At 61.2% G+C, this 18,803-nt stretch overlaps 2 protein-coding genes across 6 annotated transcripts; one reads left to right on the forward strand and one right to left on the reverse strand.

The window, feature by feature from the left end:
* Positions 1-4,885, reverse strand: PTGES2 (prostaglandin E synthase 2). Of its 4 annotated transcripts, none has more exons than XM_045846200.1 (7): positions 4,583-4,885; positions 3,240-3,332; positions 2,427-2,485; positions 1,908-2,057; positions 1,449-1,649; positions 1,231-1,348; positions 1-541 (listed from the first exon to the last, which is right to left on the reverse strand). In XM_045846200.1, the coding sequence occupies exons 1-7, from the start codon at positions 4,850-4,852 to the stop codon at positions 419-421; spliced, it is 1,014 nt and encodes a 337-aa protein (XP_045702156.1). In that variant the 5' UTR covers positions 4,853-4,885; the 3' UTR covers positions 1-418. The 4 variants fall into 4 exon arrangements, with proteins under 4 accessions (XP_045702156.1, XP_045702155.1, XP_045702153.1 ...); XM_045846199.1 differs by having other exon boundaries at positions 1,932-2,057; positions 3,240-3,437; positions 4,583-4,884; XM_045846197.1 differs by having other exon boundaries at positions 3,240-3,437; positions 4,583-4,882.
* Positions 4,886-13,985: 9,100 nt separating this feature from the next.
* On the forward strand, positions 13,986-17,798 carry LCN2 (lipocalin 2). 2 transcript variants are annotated; one of them, XM_045846326.1, is made up of 7 exons: positions 13,986-14,228; positions 14,763-14,899; positions 15,961-16,040; positions 16,213-16,332; positions 16,581-16,682; positions 17,488-17,517; positions 17,642-17,798. In XM_045846326.1, exons 1-6 carry the CDS (start codon positions 14,091-14,093, stop codon positions 17,508-17,510), a joined length of 600 nt encoding a protein of 199 aa, XP_045702282.1. In that variant the 5' UTR covers positions 13,986-14,090; the 3' UTR covers positions 17,511-17,517; positions 17,642-17,798. The 2 variants fall into 2 exon arrangements, with proteins under 2 accessions (XP_045702282.1, XP_045702281.1); XM_045846325.1 differs by having other exon boundaries at positions 13,988-14,228; positions 17,488-17,798.
* The last annotated feature ends 1,005 nt before the right edge of the window (positions 17,799-18,803 follow it).

The following is an 18,803-nucleotide window of genomic DNA, read 5'->3' on the forward strand; positions in this document are numbered from 1 at the left end:
TGAGGGGGCAGAACTTTTTTCTTTATTTCAAACAAAACAGTCCAGAAGTGCTTGGGAAGAACAGGAACCACGAGGAGCCAAGGATGGGGTTCTCCCCTAACCCAAGGCGTCCCTGCTTCCCTTGTCCAGAGTGGGGCTCCGCCCCAATTCCCACCCACAGGGTTGGACAGGGCAGCCACTGAGAGCCCCAACAGGGAGCTAGGGGGAGGTAGCCTCTCTGTGCCCCTCAGGGGGCCGTTCCCCCGAAAATGTCCAGTGCAGCGCTAGAAACAGAATGCTGCGGGGACGGGGGTGGGCAAGAGGTAGAATGATCCCGTCACCCCCTGCACAGCATCGCCGAGTGCTGGTTCCGTGGACCCGGTCCCGGGCAGCCAGAGTCTTCTGCAGTCTTCCGCTTCCTTCCGGTGGGCTGCTCTGGTCACTGGGCGGCCTCTGCAATGGCCTTCTCTACCCGCAGGTACCAGGGCTCGATGCGGGTGTGGCGCATCAGGTCGTCGAAGGCCTCCAGGCCCTCCATCACACGCAGCACACCGTACACCGCCTGGAGGTGGGTGGGGGGGACAGAGGGGCATCCCGACCTGCCCCATCATCTGCCAGCTGTGTGCCCCGGGGCCTGTCACCTCCCCTGTCCAGGAGCTTCATGACCCACTGAAGGACTAACTTTAGATGTGGGGCCATGAATGAAGTATGAGGGATAACCGGGTTTTACCTGCCCCACACCCACATTCCCCTTCTGGGCAACCCCCTCACTTGCCCCACCCAGAGTTTCCTTTGGGAAAATGCCTTCCCTCGTTCCCATGCCCTGAGACCTCCCCCACCACCCAGAGACCTGGGCCTGCCAACCAGCCTGGCTGCAGGAACGCTTCCCTATGGGCAGGGAAGCAGGACTTTCGCTGGGGGCAGGCTGGGGCACTGGACAAAGGCTGGCCTTGGGCCAAGGAAATGAGATGCAACAGGGCATCCTGAGCCCTGGTGATACCACCTGGGCCCCTGGATCCAGCCAGGCCTGAAGACAAGACCACCATTAAACTTGCCAGTTATGGGGACCAAGGCAGTTCCTTGCCGTTGGTTTCCCTTAAGCCCCTGACCACAGATGGAGCCAGCCGCCTCTGAGGCCGGGGAGCTGGGAGACGTCGGTATTGCCTACACCTGGGCTCTCCTTGCCTGGACTTCCCCGACCCAGAGCCAGGTCGCTCAACCTGGGCACGCCCCTGCCACCACCACACTCACCAGATCAGCCAGGTTCGGCTTCTGGCCCCCCATGAAGGGCCGGTCTTTGCCCACGGCTGCCACCCACTTGTTGGCGGCCTCATACAGATCCTTGCGCACGTCATCCTGGAGGTGATGCCTGGGCAGGGATGGGAAAGTCCGTCAGGGGCTCCTACCCAAGCCCAGGCGAGGTCGGCAGGAAGGCCAGTGCGCACGCGCGCACGCATGCGCGCCATCACCTGCTCTTGAGCCGCTTGCTGATGAGGTACATGGCAGCTGCCCCCAGGTACTTGGCCACAGCGCCCTCCACGGCCCCAAACTTGCCCTCCCGGACAATGTAGTCAAAGGAGGCCAGGGCCTCGGTAGGCGTGCGGTACACGTTGGGGGAGATCAGGTGCACCAGCCAGTCGTCCGCCCACTGCCGCCACTTCATCTCCTCCCTGCGGGCAAGCAAGGGACCGGGCGGGTCACGTGGGCTTTGCAGGTGGGGAGCAGAGCAGACCCGCTATCTGGACCCCCCAGGGTATGGATGGGAAGCAGAGGTCTAAGCAGCAGGTCTTAGGGAGACACAGCCCCAGCCCTCGTGGTCTCCCACGCTGCTCACCCCCCGCCGCCCCGCCCCACGGCGTCTCGCTCAGCCCGGCCCCCTCCGGGGAAGACCCCTCAACCCTCTCCCCGGCGGCCGCAGCCCCACTCACGTCCTGGCCTCCTTCCCACCATACATTTGCTGGGCCTCCTTCTCGTCCAGCATCAGCCAGTACTTGTTGCAGAACTCGGTCACCTCCTTGCCCTGGTCATTCAAGGACTTCATGGGTGGGTAGTAGGTGATGATGACTTCCAGGGGCTGCCTTCAGGACACAGGCAGAGTCTCACCGCAGCTCCCTTCTCCTCCAGGAGACCAAGCCCTCGCCTCCTGAGGTGACTGTCCACCCCAGCCTGACCCGGCCCCGAGGTGGAGCCAGGACCCGCCCACAAATGTCTCCCACCTTCTTGGGGGTCCTACAGCAAGAGGGGTTTGGGGCAGACACCAGGAACCCTTCCCTGACAGGGGGGGTGTGCGGGGAGCGCAGGGGGAGGCTCAGAGTAGGGCCACCGCAGCCCGTTCTGGAAATGTCAGCAGCAGCCCCGCCCTGCTCCCCATGCAGGTCGCAGGTGAGGCCTCCCTGGAGACAGAAGGGACAAAAGGCGGCTTGCCAGGCCTGCAAGGGTCCCCTTACCCGGACACCAGGTAGGTCTTGAGGGCACTGATGATGACAGAGGAGTCGTTCAGTTGTTGCTGGGGGAGGAGAGGTGGTTTAGACCGTGGGTAGGGGTGGGAGGCTCTAAACAGCACTGGTGCCCAGGCATTCCGGGGGAACTGGTTGGGTGGAACTGGGGCACTGTTGGTGCCCACTGGGGGTTCACCCCTAAAACTCACGCCCACTGAGCTCTCCCGTTTCCCCAGGACACAGTCCCCGCTCTCAGGGAAGCCCATCCTAAGCCCTCAGGGAGATCCAGGCACGGCTGGTGGGGAGGTGGGTGTGGGGAGGACCCAGGGTCTGGGCCCTGCCCCCGCGCCCCGGCCTGGCCTCCAGGCACTGCCGCAGGCACTGAGGGGCAGGGTGGACTCCAGAAGCTACACACCAGCAGCCAAGCACTGGGCGGGCATTCCCTACAACCTGGAGGGTATGGTCCTCTGTTGGCAGATGAAGACGCAAGCCCAGAGAGGCTAAGTGACTAGCCCCAAGTCACAAAGCCAGTGGGAGGCGGAGGCAGAGCCACGCCTTGAACCTAAAGCAGCCTGATTTCAGAACCTACACTGTTGAGCCCGGTGGTGCTCTGTCTGCGTCCCTCAGACCCGGCTGGTGTTTGGTGTTGGCGGGAAAGGACGGCAGCCCACACTTACTGAGCACCCACTGTATACCAGCTACTTTCCCCTCTAATTCTCAGCTGTGGCCAAGAGCCCAAGCTCCTCCCAGGGCTGCAAAGAGGGCCTGACTCAGGGTATTCAAGGACAGCCCAGGACATAGTAGGGGGCTCCCGGAGCTCACCAAACTCTCTCCTTCCTGGGCCAGCAGGATGGGCACCTTCCTGTAGGAGGAGAACTTGATCTCGGCCCTACGCACAGGGTTCACCTCCACCACCTGGTAGGGCAGGGCGTGGAAGTCGAGGAAGGCACGGACCTTGCTGCAGAAGGGACACGTTTTGTACTGGTACAGAGTCAGCTGCAGGTGGTCGGACAGGGAGAGCTGGGTGGGGAGCAGAGGGAGGGGGCTTCTGAGGCCTGGTCCCCAGGCCCCCCCCACCCAGCAAAGTTGTTTCCTAGAGGAGTCTTCTAAGATGCCCCTGAGAACATCAGGAGGAATGGGGGGGCAGGGAGAAATGGGGAGCAGGCTCGTGCAGTGGACAGCCCAGCTCAGCCCCAATCCAGAGTGCTTTCCGGGCAGGACGTCTAGTCTGTGCAGAAGGAACCTTCTGGTCTCTGTCCTACACTGGAAAGACACCCGTCCTCTTCTTCTTGTCCCAAGGGGACAGCAGACACCCACGTTGCTCTGCCCTCCCAGATACAGAGCAATGTCTCAACTCAGAGCACACATCCCTGGGTGAGGGGGCAGAGCGCGGCACAGCCCATCAGCCAGTAGCCCAGCGTCAGCCAGAGTGGGTTCTACCCCAAACCTCCAAGGGAAAAGGGCTGTACCAGGGCCTTGGGCCTGGATCCTGGATCCTGCACATCCATCAGGAAAGGTGCAGGGGAGCTCCTGTCCACTGCCCTCGATGTTCAGATGGGAAACTGAGGCTGGACCATGGAGGTGAGCAGGGAGATACGGACACCTCTGCTCGCCTCCCACCCAGCCCTGTTACCCTGGGTCCAGGAAAAAGCACCTGAGGGTGGATGGTGGGGCCCAGCAGAGTAAGGACTGTGCCGGTGCTGCGTACAAAGCATTTCAAGGGCAGCTGGGCCACCACCCGCCTGGGGGGAAACTTCATGCCCCTCCCTTTCTCAGGACCTGGAGTCTAAGGGTCATCCGTCCCATAAAAATGCTAATAACAATACCAATAAATAAATACACAACCTTAGGATTTGGAATGGGGTAAAGTGAAAGAGGCTTTCTTTCCCTCTTCCGTGACCTCAAAATCTTCCCCTTGAAAAGTCTTTAAGTAAGTTAGAAAAACGACCTGAACACTAAGACAACAATTCTAGTTAGCAGGCGTCAATAGCGGCCCATTTCACAGATGAAGACGCTGAGGGCTTGGAATCAAAACCAAGTCACTCTACAAGGTCACGAGGGGACAGCGGGGGCGATTCCTGACCCCGCCGCTTTCCAGAAGTCCCGAAGTTCGACGCTGCCCCCAGCGTCTGTACCGTGCGCGGCTCAGTCCAGCCCCGGCTTACCTGCGCGGCTGAGCGCTCGGCGCGGAGATCCTGGGAGCGCAGGTGACAACGTGCCGTGTAGTACAGCCCCACGGCGCCCCCCAGGGCCAGAGCCACCGCCCCCAGCAGCCGGCGGCCCCCATGGGGGGCGATGGCTGCAGGGCTCCGGCCTCCTGCCGCCCCCGCAACGCCAGCGCGACTCTGCACCGGTAGTCCGGGAGCCGGGATACCGCACAACCTCCAGGCCAGAGCGCGCCCGCCGGGCCACAGCACCCGTGCAGCCTGGGCCATGTTCAGTCGGCCGGCGTCGCGGGCGGGAGCGCGAAACCAAGACCGCCGGGTTTAGGCTTCCCTTAAAGGGCCGGGTCTCGGGCGCTCAGCAGGTTGCCCGGGTGACGGTGACGCCGAGTCGGGAGGGAACCCCCTCGCGGGTTTGGGGGTGTTTGCCCGGCGTCTAGCTTTCATACGCTCCGCAGAGCCGCAGGAACACACCCGGGGATGTCTGGGAGTCGCTAAATTCCCCAGCTCCTGCACATGTAGATGTAACAGAACTTGGTGGTGACCCGGGCCAAAGGCAGAGAATACGCGTAGCCTCGACTCGATTCGGCCACATAGCTCCCGGTGTGGCCTCTGAGCCCCAGTGTCGTCTGTAATCTATAATAACTTCTATTTCATTTGCCCAACCAAAGGAGACGAAACCTTTCGGAGTGTCACGGAGTCACGGCTTCGGGTCCTTATGGGCTGCAGAAGCAGCCACACCTCATACTTGACCGACAGTGGGCGCCAGAGACTCGGGTTTTTCTGCCCTCCCGCACCACTACAACATTTCTCCTGTGACCCGAACCATAAAAACTTCCCTACACGTTGGGGACCTAAGAAACCACGTGTCTAAGATTTCTCCCATGCGCAGGCGCCGGCTCTCCTACCCACAAGTTCCCAGAGGCAGGATGGGGACGAATGGGGGCAGAATGGGGGTCCTAGTCTGCCCCGACCTTCTGCCGGGCTGGCCAGCCCTGGCGGAGGGCCGGAGCCTCCACCACTTAGGCTTCTCGGCGGGCAGCCCCAGGGTGGCCCCGCCCAGCGGCCGGGAGAGGGGCGGAGCTCGGGGAGCAGGCGGCGAGCTGAAGGCGAGACGGGTTGTGGGTCCGGAGGGGTAGGGTCTACTGGCGGGGCGGGGCGGGGCGGGGCGGGCCGGGAGCTCTGCTCGCTCGCTAGGCGCGAGATCCCGGTTGCCTCTGGTTAGGGGCTTAGGACGGGAGTGGGACTCAAGCCTTGGGGTGGAGTCTTGGTGCTAGGCGGCTCTTGGTCGTGAAGGTTCTGGACTTTGGGGCAAGGGTCCGGCCTCCCCGCCGACTTACGTCGCGTGGTTCCATTCTTCTGGTTTCGCCCTCCAGCCGCGGCCTGCAGCTTTCCCCCAGGGCCCGCCATCCACGCCACGATCGACGCGTTCCCTCATCGCGCGTCCTTGCAGAGCCCGAACCGGCAACATCGGGCTTCTCCGGGGACCGGGCACGCCGATAGAGGCGGACGCAAAAGGCTAGGACGACAGCTTCGGGGAAGCAGATGACTTGGAGACTTCTGAAGGGATCTTTGCTTTCTCCTGGGAAGGGGAATTGGGGCCAGGTTAGGGGTTTGGAACGGACCGCGGGGCCCTCCCATCCCCATTCCCCGCCCCTGGGTGGGTTGCAGGTGCAGGTGCCAACTCTGAGTTCAGGACTAGCACCTGCGAGTTGGGTCCCTGGAAACGGCAGCACTTGAAAACTGTGGACAGCCGGCCCCGTTTTACAGGTGGGGACACTGAGGCTGCTTCATGGATAGTCGCTCTTTTGGATTTGCTCCAGCTGCTTCGCTCAGCACCTTTTGGGGACGGAGGCTCCTGAAGGGGCGGGTCTGGTGGACCTTCCTCAGAAGGGGCTGCCTGGGTGGGCGCGCCCGCCCTGCTTTGTCAGCATCCCCAGGCACCTCTTCCGGTGTGTTCTGGAGCCCTGGCGAACGTGACAAAGCAGCCTGTCGAGTGCACAGCACGGGCGGGGGGCGGGGGGGGGGACGGGGGGGCGGGGTTGGGGGTAAGCTAAGGGTCGAGGTGCGGAGTATGAAGAGAGAATCATCAGCACCCTTTTCACCTTCTCCAGCCTGTTTCCCTTTCTGTAAAAATAGTGTCTCCTGCACTGAGGTGGGTCAGGAGTAAGTGAGAAAATTAATGGGGAGAAGCTGGAGGTTAGTGAGGTCCTTGCCTTAGAGGCCCCTATTTTTTTTTCCCACCTGGCAGCAGCTCCAGCTTTGCCAAATAATAGGAAGGAAACCCAGTGACCAGCCCCTCCACCAACAATGCTTGGCAAAGTGCTCCCTTTGGCCCCCTGGCCAAGATTGGGCAGGATGCTGGGACAGGCCCATGCCTCTTGGCTTGCCTGCCAGGGCTCAGTGCCCTACACTGTCCCTCCCTTAATAAGCTATCCTAGTCCGGCCTCCTGCCTGGGGCCTCCATTGGGCGCAGCCCTGCTCAATGCCCAGGGGACCTCAGGACTGAGGAGCCAGCTGTGGCTGAGCAGATCCAGGAACGACTGTGCTCTTCCCTCTTGCTATGGGACATCAGGGGACAGGTGGCTCAGGCCCAGGGTCCTCACACGGAGGGGAGAAGGAGCCCCTATCCAGGCATAGCCCAGATCCAGCCAGCCTGTGAGCTCTGTCCCAGGCTATGACTTCTGTCACCTGACCTCAGTGTCTGGTGGCCAGTCTCCTCCCGGGGCTGGGTATACAGTGCCTTCTATGGCCCAATGACAACCTCCACCCCCCCCCCACCGCCCCCACCCCATCTCTCTTTGTTCTTGTATCTTTTGAAAAACAAAGCTGATGTTGCAGGTTCAATTCCCAGTCAGGGTACATGCCTGGGTTGCAGGCTATGACCCCCAGCAACCACACATTGATGATTGATGTTTCTCTCCCTCCCTCCCTCCCTCTCTCCCTTCCTCCCTTCCCTCTCTAGAAATAAATAAATAAAATCTTTTAAAAAAAGCTGAGTAAATTTAAAGTGCAAATCGGTTTTGATCAGCGATTCATGAATTAGGTAGCATCCCATCTAGCAAGCACAAAATGGGAGACTTCTAGGCAGAAGGGCACAGGGACAAAAAAGAGTATTACCTCATTACTGCCCACTGGGAAATGCCAGACTGACCCAGTTATGGTTACATTCCTGGGGAAGGTTGCCATCGAAATTAGATTAGGTATTAGAACTTAGTTTGGTGCGCTTAGCCCAAGTGACTCCATTTTGGACCTGTTGCCTTTTTAAACTGACTGCTCTGAACATACTTCTCTGTTCCCATCCTCTCTTCTGCAGCCTCTTAAAGGAACTCGGGTTCCTCAGGATTTAGTCTTCACCCTTCTGGGCCACATGCACACAACCTCAGCCACCTTTCCCCTCCCCTGGTTTCTGTTACCGTCTCTGTCATGGACACCTGAAACCAACCTGTGCTTTCAGGTCAGCCCTATTCTGACTCGAGGCCTGAGTTTACAGCTGCCTCCGGGACGATGGGATGCTCACCAGCTACCCACTTCAGTCCCAGCACAACCACCCAGCTGGCTGTCTCTCCCACTAACCGATTTCTCTCCCGTCCGCAAGGGAGAACCCAGGAGTCCTGTCAGCCTCTTCGCCCTCCCTGACTGCACAACCCCCACTTTGCCATTTCTCTTGCCCCTGGTACCCCAGGGGATTCTACCCAAGTGCCCCAGTGCCCCTTCATCCCATTCAGAACCTACTGAAGAGATGGATCTCAAAATAATTAGGCTGAATAAAAGAGGCCAGACAATAAAGATTATATACTATTTGGTTCTATTTGTATAAAACTGGGACATGCAAACATATGGTGACAGAAAGCAGGTTGGTGGTTGCCTGGGGGTGGGGAGGGGTGTATAGTGGAGAGGAGAGGAGGGAAGGGGCATGAGGAATTTGGGGGGTAATGAATATGCTCACTGTCTTGCCTGTGGTCGTGGTTTTGTGGGCATTTAGCTATGTCAACACTTACCAAATTGCTCAAAAGCCACAATGAAAGGGGTATGTCAAAAGGACCCGGGATTATAACCTTGAGCTCATTCTGACACAAATAAGTGATTGAATGAACAAATTGGGAGAAGAGAAATCTCCCAGGCAGAATTCCCAATTATGTAGACACCCTGCGCTCCAGGAGATGGAGCAAAGGTCCCACTCCATAGCTTTGGGCTGTGCGGAGGGACTTCCTCCCCAAGAGGACGGTGTGCAGAGGGAGAAGGAGAGTCACCTCACCGTGGAAACACCTGACAACACACCTCAGCCCGGGGGTCAGGGTCAGCATCAGCAGTGATCCACCCCGTGTTGCATTTGGTCGTCACACTTCTGTGTGGGACCCTGGCACAGAAAAAGGACCCTGTGTGCAAACCAAGGAAATCTGAATAAAGTATGGGCTTAATTTAAAAATAATGTATCAGTAGTGGTTCATTAATTGTAATAGATATCCTTACTGATAAAACGTGTTAATGATAAGGAAAATGATGCAGGGTATTATGGGAGCTCTGCAAACTATTTTCACAATTTTTCTACAAATCTGAAGCTTAAAAGTTTATTTTTAAAAACTCTTCTAGCCCTGGCTGGTGTAGCTTAGTGGCTTGAGTGCCAGCCAGCTTTTGAACCAAAGGGTCGCTGATTCCATTCCCAGTCAGGGCACATGCCTGGGTTGTGGGCCAGGTCCCCAGTAGGGGGCGCATGAGAGGCAACCACACATTGATGTTTCTTTCCCTCTCTTTCTCCCTCCTTTCCCTTCTCTCTAAAAATAAAGAAATAAAATCTTTCAGAAATAAAATAAAATAAAAACTCTTCTAATTGTGCACTTTGAATACGGGCAGTCTATGGTGCATGGCTGGTGTTCCCAGGGGGATTTGTTAATAGCGTGTCAGTTTCTGTGGCGGTTCTAGGGCCGCTCTGACTTTCTCTGACTTCTTGAATCCATAAATCAGTGTGCTGGGAAATTCCCCACTTCTTTACCTATAGCATTCTCTTACCCTTCAATGTCTGTAGAATCCATCTAGTTACAGCCTTTTTAAAATTTCCCCTTCTACTTACTCGTGTCCTACGTCTTTCTGTGTTGCGAAATGTTTCCAAGTTTCTACCTCTGACTTTTCCAAGAGTCAGCTTTTGGCTTTGGTATTCCCATTGTATCTTTCTCTTATTAATTTCTGCTCCTCACTTGCTCCTGTTTTCTTTGGATTTATTCTGCGGTTCTTTTTCTGAAGTTTTACGTCAGACACGGCTCGTGACTTGGCGGCATTTCTCATCATAGAGCTCACGCCCGAGGCCGTGCACGTCCCTTGTTTACCGTGAGTCCACATCAGTGAGTCTGCAGGGTGTAGTCCGTTTCCCGCTAGATCTGGTGCTCTGGTGGAGGGAAGCCCTTCAGACCGGTTTGCTTTTCAGATGGATCCTCGCCACGGTCCCCTCAGGCCACGGAAGACAGGTCACCCGACCCTGGCTGCCCTTGCGGAACAGCAGCCCCTTCCAAGCAGCCTCCCCCTCTGTTCTCCAGCCGGGGCTGCTCCAGCCCTTCCCTCGCCCCTCTCTTCACTGGCCTGGGTCTGCCTCTTCTCCTTTGAAGGTGGACATGCTCTCCCTTCGAAGCCTGACCTTGTCCTACTCGCTGCCTGCCAAACCTCGCTGCTTGCTTGTGATGCCCCTCCCCGAGAGGGAGAGGCTCTGCCATGCCCCCACCCCCCATCTGAGATAAACACTTGGTGCCCAGGAGGAGCTCAGCTGGGACCCCCACCTTCCTCACCACTGAGAAGAAGGGGGAGGGGCAAAAGGGCCGCCACCCGGTCAGTCTCCAGCACCCAGGGAGGACCCAGGCAGGAGCCCGAGTACCTCTCGGACATTGTTCTCCTTTAACCCCACCCCCTGGGCTGAGCACTCTCCCAGTGTGTCCGGGGCTCTCGGGGTACAAAGACAGAAACAGCCTGTTGCGAGAGTCGGACCCCCCTCCTCACATGAGCCACCTCGATGGTGTACAACAGACACCCAGCCGTGGGCCCAGGGAGCACGGAGCATGGGGGTGACCTAGGCCCCGGCCACCACCGGCTGGACGCCTGGAGCCCACCGTAGACCCTGCTCAGCGCAATGGTCTGCAGTCCCAGTCCTGGGGTCCTCATGGGTCCTCTCACCCAGAGGGACAGGCAGGAGCACCCATCTAAGGGGTATGCTTGGGCCGGGCACCCGAGCACCAGAACCAGGAGACTGCCCTGGGCCCAGACCTTGTGTGGCAGGGCCTGTGGCCTGCTGCCCGGTGGGCCCCGCCAGATCCAGTGGGTATGTAACAGTCTTTGTGGGAGTGGCCGCCTTTCAGAGCTTTCCCATAAGCAGGGTCTCCTCTGTGGGGGGGGGGTGCAGGAGCCAAGAAATGCTCGAGTGAGCGCTGGTGAGCCCAGGCGTGAGAGATGGGGTATGGGGGCTGGAGAGCTGCGTGTGGAAACTAGACAATCAAGCCAAGGCCCTGGGGGCACAGGCCTTCCCCCTCCCGGGTGTCTGGTCCTGCAGTGAGTGACCACGGAGGGCCCACCTGTGGACACCAAAAGTCCCTGCTACTGTGACCGGCCTCCTGGGGCATCTGCTTGAAAGCTTCTGGGCTCTGCCCCCGGCCCCGAGAAGCCTAGTGACCTAGGGCTGTTGCCCAGCCCTTCAGGCGAGTCAGAAGGGATTGCTGTCCATCCCGCCGGCCATCCGTCATTCACGGCTGGGCTGGACCCTGCGCACGAGCTCCCGGAAACCAGTGCACGCGGTCAGGCTGGGCCCCTCGGGTGCAATTAGCACGGAGAACACTTCGCCGTCTTCCTGAGGGGATCACCCCCAGCCCTGCATGGGAGAGCAGGCCGCTGTGGTTCCTGGGAGCCTCACCTCTTGGGCATGTGGGGAGGGGAGAGCCACCTGCCAGTCACAGGCGGAGGGCGCGGCGGGTCTGGAACAGCCAGATTTCTCCTGGCTTCTTGCCATTGAGAGCCCCATGTGTGGACGGTGTTTACGTTCCTGCCGTTGCTGAAGGGACCCAGAGCAGTACGTGGGAGGCCCAGCCTTCCCAGGAGGGGCTTGGCCCCAGAGCTTCTGCGTGGCTTACTGTGGCCTCCCTGGGGACCTTTGCAGCTCCCAGAGGGAGTGGGGAAAGCGGGTGGGGGTGGTCCTGTAGCACCAGCCCAGAGGCCACTGTGGGAACCGAGAGAGGGGCCAAGCGGAAGTAGGCATGTGCCTGGTGCACCCCACACGCTGCCACGCATGTAGTGCTGACCATTCTGAGAGCCCTGGGGCCCAGGGGTTGGCCCCAGCCAGCCCCGGGCAGGATGAAGCTGAGAGTCCCCCACTGGGCCGGGTAGGTGCCCAGGCCCAGTGGGAGGGGGGGTGGGTGAAGAATGGGGCAGCCAGGGTCCTGTCAGGCCTGGAGCCAGCACCGAGATGCGTGGGCCCTGTGTGGGTTTGGCCAGAAACTCGGAAATCACCTCGTGTGGAGTCAGCCCGTGTGTGCACCAGCACTGTGTGCACGGCTCCAGGTGTACACGGCCTCAAGAATCTGCAGTGTGCCCGTCTTGACGGAGCGGGGCACCGGCGGGGCATAGGGGTGGGCAGTGGTTAGCAGGCACCTGGAGAGGCCAGGATTCCAGCAGGCGCCCCTGAGCTGGGCCCCTGCCCCTCCTGCACCTGGCCTGGCTTTCTCACGCTGCACGCCCCGTGCTACCCACCTCCCCAGCTCATACCAGGGAGCACTGGCCACTCTGCTCCTTGACTTTAAGAGTCTAGAATATTCCACCCAGCGACTCCCTGGTGATCCAAGGCACTGCCCCTCCCCTAGTTAAAGTTCTCTGGGGCTCCACGGTCAGGCTGTCCCACATCCGAAGGCTTGAAGATACCTTTTAAGGTCAAAAAGAGTAACAGGGGTTGGAGCCCCTGGGCCTGCTTATGCGGATGAGAGGGGCAGGGGGCTCCCACAGGGTCCTGGAGGGCAGTGAGCTTGGGTGGCAGCAACATCCTCGAAGCTTTGCTCATCTCTACTTCCTGCCCTTTCATCACCCGGACAGGCAGGCAGGGCAGGGCCCGGGGTGGGGTGGGGGTGCTCTCTGCTTCAGGACAGCTGAGGCCACATCCTGCCTCCATCTAGCTCAGAACCCCGTCCAAAGCCCCTTCCCTTGGCACTGCTGCCCCAGCGCCCAGGATGGGGGCGCTGGCTTCTGAGCAGCAGGTGGGTGGAGCCAATGAGGTCCCTGTCTGTTTCTGGGGGCCAGCAAACCCTCAGATCAGCCTCAGGCCAGGCGTCCAGACAGCCTCCACCCTCGTGGTGACATCTGGGACACACGGCCCGGTGCCTGGGACCCATCACTGCCTCCCAGGGACGGCCAACCCCCAGGGAGGAAACTGCTCTCCAGCTCACAGCTGGGTCAGCCACGGCAGGAACACGTATGGGGACGCAGGCCCGGGCCACTGGACTCCACAGAGCCAGGCTGCGGCCAGAGACGGTGGCTGGTCTCAGAGACCTCCCAAGGACAAGGCCACGTCTTCGTGCTCCCTGTGACCCAAAGCACCTGGTGTCCAGAGCAGTGGGGTGGAGAGCCGACCTCCAGGCCCTAGCCCCCTGACCCAGCACAGGTGTGCACCCCTCATCGTCCCCCCATCAGCATGCGGCTGGGACTGCGGCCTCCACCCTGTTCTGCTGAGCAACCACACATGTGGCTGGAGCGCCCAGCTCGGGGTCTGTGCCCACTGGGCCCACAGGAGGGGCCAAGTCCACAGGGTCGGCTCCGGTCCGGGTGCACTGCTGCAGACGGGGCGTGGAGGACGGCGGGGGCCGCTCTAGGCGGGTGCCCTTGTAGATCGGCCTCTGAGGGGGGCTCTCCCCCTGTGCCAGGGCTGGCCTGGGGCCCCTGGGAGGGCCAGGCGCTGGGCACTGAGACCTCAGAAAACACACTGTGTTCTTTCTGCGTTTGGCGGCCCCACCCATCTCTGTCCCCTCTGAGAACCGGGAAACAGGACGTGATCTGTTGCGGTGAAGCTTTCTTGGCATTCGTCGGGTGCCCGGGAAGGGAACCTCCCGAAGTACCCCACTTTGGCCTTGGGCCCAGCAGGGCCTCCTGGAGGCCAGAGATGACGGTCCAGATTGGGACGACTGAACACAAACAGGACTGCCCCGAGCAGAGGGAAGGGACACAGTGTGCACAGGGAGCCCTTGTCCCAGCAGAGGTGTGGCGCCCTGGGGAAAGTCCCCTCTTGTCTCCCCTGGCCTTCCTGCCTGTCCATGTTGCCCAATCCTGCCATGGAGAAAAGGGGCAGCAATCTTACCAAATAATGTTTCAGCGGGCGTTGCTGGAAGTTACCTCACCCTTTCAGAATTTGCCAAAGGGCAAATCACTCCATCCGGGGGCGAGCCGGTGAGCAGGAGGACCATAAATAGGCCCCAGGCCAGCCTCCTCACTCACCTCCCCTTCCTCCACCACCTGCCAGTCTCCGAAGCTGCCCAGCTGCCCCAGCCCTGAAACCATGCCCCTAGGTCTCCTGTGGCTGGGCCTCACCCTGCTGGGCGCCCTGCAGACCCAGGCCCAGGGCCCCACCAAAAACCTGATCCCAGCCCCACCCCTGTCCAGGGTCCCGCTGCAGCCGAATTTCCAAGATGACCAGGTAAGGGGCCTGGCGGGACAGTTGAGGGGAGGCCCCCGGGAACAGTGGGAGCAGAGGGAGGAGGGGCAGAGTCTTAGGGAGCGTGGTAGGACAGGATGGGCCCGGGCCTCAGCTCAGCCTGCCCTTGGGTCCCCTGATAGAAGAAGCCGTGTCCCATGCGCCCGTCCCCACCCCGGCCCTGCCGACCTGCCCAGCTTTGCACTCTCTCCCGTGACCTCCACAGTCCACACAAAGTGGGAACATGTTCAGTCCCTCTGCACGATGAGGAAACTGAGGCACAGGGGGCCAGCTGGCCACTGCCAGGGGTCACCCCATCCCCGCCAGACTCCGCCGGGCTCCCTGCTGGCCTGCCAGCCTCCGGCGACTGCCGGCTGCATCAGCGCAGGCCCGGCCCAGGCCTGAGCGCCCAGTCAGGAGGCCTGCGGCCCTAGCAGAGGGCTCCTGGTCCTGGGCCGGGCTGCCCAGAGATGCACGCAGGGACAGAGCAGGGGAGGACCTCTGGGGCCCGCACTGCCCCTCACCAGCCCCCTGCAGTTCCAGGGAAAGTGGTACGTCGTGGGCCTGGCGGGGAACGCATTTTCAAAAGAAGAACAAGGCCGGTTTAAGATGTACACCACCACCTACGAGCTGAAAGAAGACCACAGCTACAACGTCACCTCCGTCCTGCTCAAGTGAGAGCCACCACCTCCTGGGGGAGCCTGGGGGACACGGGGGCCGCCTGGGGGGTAGGTTCTGATGTCATGGCCGGGGGATGACCGACGCTGACAGTCATTCATCCTGCTATTCGGAACTAGATGCATAGACTTGCCCCTTCCTTTCTTCATTCACTGCATCGGAATGCATCGGTCACTTCTGTGTAGACAGCAGCAGGGATGGGCAGAGAGCCCTCAGGAACGAGACAGGGGGAGCAGGGGTGTCCTGCAGTGGGAAGGGGGGTCACTGGGCCCAGCCTGGAACCCCACCCAGGACTTCACTGGGGGCTTCCAGGGAGGTGCCTCTGGGCCAGGCCTTGAAGAAGCCCACCTGCCTTGGAAGGAAGTGCGGGGGGCGGGGGGGTTGCTCAGGCAGCCGCAGGCCGTGGCGTGGCTGCCCCTGGCACAAGCTCGTGAGCAGCCTGGAGGTGGGGGTGGGGGTGGGGAGGTCACACTGCCAGGGCCTCAGACCCTGGCACCCCAAAAATCTGATGAGAAGCACAGGGTCCCTCCGGCTGCAGTGGGGAGAGGAATAGTGGGGTGCCAGGGCTCACCCAGCTCCTGTGGGTTTCTGGTTCTGGCACCTGAGGGGGAGGGGCTGGAGCCTTTGTGCAGTGGGGGCGGAACAGGGGTGGGTTTGCGAGCCAAGGACACAGTGAGAGGTCAGGGCTGGCCCAGGGGCCAGGGCAGTCCTCGGGACAGGGAGCAGACCAGGGCCTTGGCGGGTCAATCCCCAGAAGAGGGCATAGAAAGGGACACAGTGAGACAAGAGTAGGGGACCAAGGCCCAGGGTCGGGGGACAGTGCACAGGGAAGGCCACCAAGCGGAGACAGCCCGGAAGAGGGAAGGACGGTGGGAGTCAGGAGGCCCGGGGCAGCCCACACAGGACAGCCAGGGACCGGCTCCGATGGGACTGGGGGGCGGGGGGGCTGGGCTGGCCCTGCGCCCCTCCAGCTGCAGCCCTGGCCCTCAGTGCATCCAGCGCAGGGGGCCCACGCCTGCGTGTCTCCCCGACTCAACCACACATCTCTCCCCTCCAGGGGCCAGCGCTGTGACTACTTTACCAGACCTTTTGTCCCAAGTGCCCAGCCTGGACAGTACACGCTGGGCAACATTAAGAGTGAGTCCTGAGTGATGCGGGCCCTGGTGGTGGGGTCCCAGGCGCAGGGTCCCCCCAGAGGGGAAGCAGACCTCCCTGTGCCCCACACCGATGCTGTCCTGTGCGGGGCTGGGGAGAGACGAGCTGCTGTGTCCAACCAACCAGGGCTGACCCCTCGCTGTCCACCCCACAGCTTACCCGGAAATGCAGAGCTACACCGTGCGAGTGGCTGCCACCAACTACAACCAGTTCGCCATAGTGTTCTTCAAGAAGGTCTTCGATAACCAGGAGTACTTCAAGATCACCCTCTACGGTGGGTCTTCACCCACCCCCTCCCCCAGCAGGACCCAGCTCCTGCTCGCTGCCGGGGGAGGGGAGCGGCCTATCCCCGCTCAGCCCCCCAGGTCTCCCCCAGGGCTGCCGCCTCCCTGAGCCCCGGGGAGGCCAGGGGAGGACAGCTTTCTGAAGACTCTCCCAGCGGAAGCGGTCTGAGGCTCGTTCTCCCATTCGACGATATTAACGGTGTGTCCGCCGGCCGCTCGCTGGCCATCTTGACCACAGGGAGGACCAAGGAGCTACCCGCTGAACTGAAGGAGAACTTCATCCGCTTCACCAACTCCCTGGGCCTCACCAGCGACCACATCCTCTTCCCTGTCCCGATCGGTAATGGCCAGTTGGGCAGAGGACAAAGGGACCTGGGGACTGTCCAGGCCTGACGTTGTCACCCCAGGGAAAGGGGAGAGGAGGGACTCAGTCCCCAGCTCCCGTCACTGGGGCCCCTTGGGAGCCACTTTGGGGTCAGGAGGACCACGCCCCACCCCAAGGGTCTGTGGAGCCCCCAGGGATCAGGGGGCCAAGCGCTGTTCCCTGATAGGCAGCTTGGGCCTAACTCAGATGAGTGTTTCAGGCCCAAGGCCAAGTCTCCTCAGTCTCGTTGCCTGGGGCCCCCTCCCCCTGTACCCCAGATGCTATTATCCTGGGCCATTCCTGCCTCACACTCCCAGGCCCCCCTTCATCCTGGGCCGCCTCTCCCGACACCCCAGGTTCTGCTGCTCTGGGCTGCCTCCTCCCTCACCCGGCACTTGCTCACCACTGGCTTGGGAGGTGCCCTTGTCCGCAGGCAACCTGGCAGGCTGCTCAAAGAGCCACCAGCCTCTCCAAAGCGGAGGGGTTGCCAGGGTTCCTAAGGTTAAGGGGCAGGAGACCTGAGTGCCCAGTCAGGTGGCTGGGCCTCATCTGCCTCCTCTGGAGAACAGGTGGCCAGCCCCACCCCCGGCCCGCCCAGGTCTTCCCAGGCCTTTCTCCGGATTCCCTTCCCCCCTCACCTGCCCCTCTGCTGCCCCAGCCCTGAAGGGAACCCCTAAATCTTCTGCTGCTTGGCTGGGCGGGGGCCTGGGGCAGCCCAGGGGCAGTGCAGGGCTCACACACACACATGCTGCCCATTTGTGACGGACCGTCTCCCCCACAGACAAGTGCATCGACGACCAGTGAGCCGGCGGTGAGTACCCGGCTGGGGACGGGGCTGATGGGAGCCGAAGCGCAGAGGCCTGCGGCACCCCCACAGCTGCCGCTGCCGCCGATGTGCCTCCTGTCTCTCTCCTTCCCCATGGCCCTCGCATCAGCCTCTGCCCAAGATGCCGCCCAGCTGCCCCCACCAGCCCGGACGCCAGTGAGAGGGCCAGGAGACCCTTCTCACAGTCCAGCCCACCAAGCTGCCCCCTAAGCCAGCCTGCTGATGGAATCGCTCCCTGACTGCCAAATAAACCCGTGCTCCCAGTCCCCCAGTCTGTGCTCCTTGCCCCGGGGGCCATCTGGGAGGGGAAGGGGCAAAGGTGGGCTCTCAATACCGCTCCCAGACCTCCCTTGGGGTCCTCAGTGAGGACAGAGGCCACAGAACTGGAGTCTGTCCTCGATTGAACACTTCCTGGCCCCCAACCCTGGGTCTCCCGCCAGGCCAGTGGGAGCCCCCGTGTGTCCTGGCCTTTGAGGGGTACCCAGACCAATGAAGACACTGGCAGGCCCGCACCTCATGCCTACACTTGGCCACCTGCAATAGGTCCTAGAGTCAAGGCTCAGCCAGGGCCAGGGGGCTGGAGGGACAGGGGAGGCTCAGTTGCTGTCACCCCCAACTCACCAGGACCCGTATGGGTGCTGGAAGGTGGCCGCCAGCCCAGGAGGGGTGCACAGTGGGTAAGGCAGGGGAACACCCAGCTCGAGGCTGTGCCAGGCAGAGAGGGTCACCAGGGGTAGGCCCCTGCCCCTTTGCCAGCCTCCTATGATCCCAGTGCTCACCCTCCTGCCCCCCTCCATGGCTGGCGCTGGCCGTCCTGACCCCATTCAGAGCACTGTCCCTCACCCACACCTCTGTGATGACCTCTCAGACCATCAGGGACAGGCTGGGGGAGGCGAAGAGGGGCGCATGCTGCTGGGGATCCAGATTCCAGCAGGCTTGAGGGCGCCAGGCCCGCACCACCCCTTTGCCGGGTCTGTGTCTGGGGCCTGACAAGCTCCTGTCCACCCACGGGCTGCAGCGTCTGCGTCTGTATCACATACAGGAACCCCTCTCTGGCCTCTTCTCCCCTTGCAAGGTCAGAGGCCAGAGACCAGGGGACAAACATGCAGACTCAGGATGGGCAGCAGACCCTCAGGGAGACACACAGACTCCCAGAAACATGCCAAGGCTCACACAGACACACAGACACAGCGGGTGGACGCAAGCGTGCACGCAGGGAACCGGCACAGAGAGGCGTGATGCACACGTCCACCCGTATGAGCACCCAGCTG

This window comes from Phyllostomus hastatus, unplaced genomic scaffold, assembly GCF_019186645.2.
Source record: "Phyllostomus hastatus isolate PE091 unplaced genomic scaffold, TTU_PhHast_1.1 phas_contig_495, whole genome shotgun sequence".
NCBI classification, from domain to species: Eukaryota; Metazoa; Chordata; class Mammalia; order Chiroptera; family Phyllostomidae; genus Phyllostomus; species Phyllostomus hastatus.

Excerpts from the sequence above, each read along its gene's own strand:
- PTGES2 (XM_045846197.1), bottom strand. The coding sequence starts at position 4,852 with ATGGCCCAGGCTGCACGGGTGCTGTGGCCCGGCGGGCGCGCTCTGGCC. Across the intron at positions 1,650-1,907 it reads GGTGGGAAGGAGGCCAGGAC|GGAGGAGATGAAGTGGCGGC; the intron begins GTGAGTGGGGCT and ends GCTTGCCCGCAG. Across the intron at positions 542-1,230 it reads AGCCGAACCTGGCTGATCTG|GCGGTGTACGGTGTGCTGCG; the intron begins GTGAGTGTGGTG and ends ACCCACCTCCAG.
- LCN2 (XM_045846326.1), top strand. The coding sequence starts at position 14,091 with ATGCCCCTAGGTCTCCTGTGGCTGGGCCTCACCCTGCTGGGCGCCCTG. Across the intron at positions 14,229-14,762 it reads CGAATTTCCAAGATGACCAG|TTCCAGGGAAAGTGGTACGT; the intron begins GTAAGGGGCCTG and ends AGCCCCCTGCAG. Across the intron at positions 16,041-16,212 it reads CACGCTGGGCAACATTAAGA|CTTACCCGGAAATGCAGAGC; the intron begins GTGAGTCCTGAG and ends TCCACCCCACAG.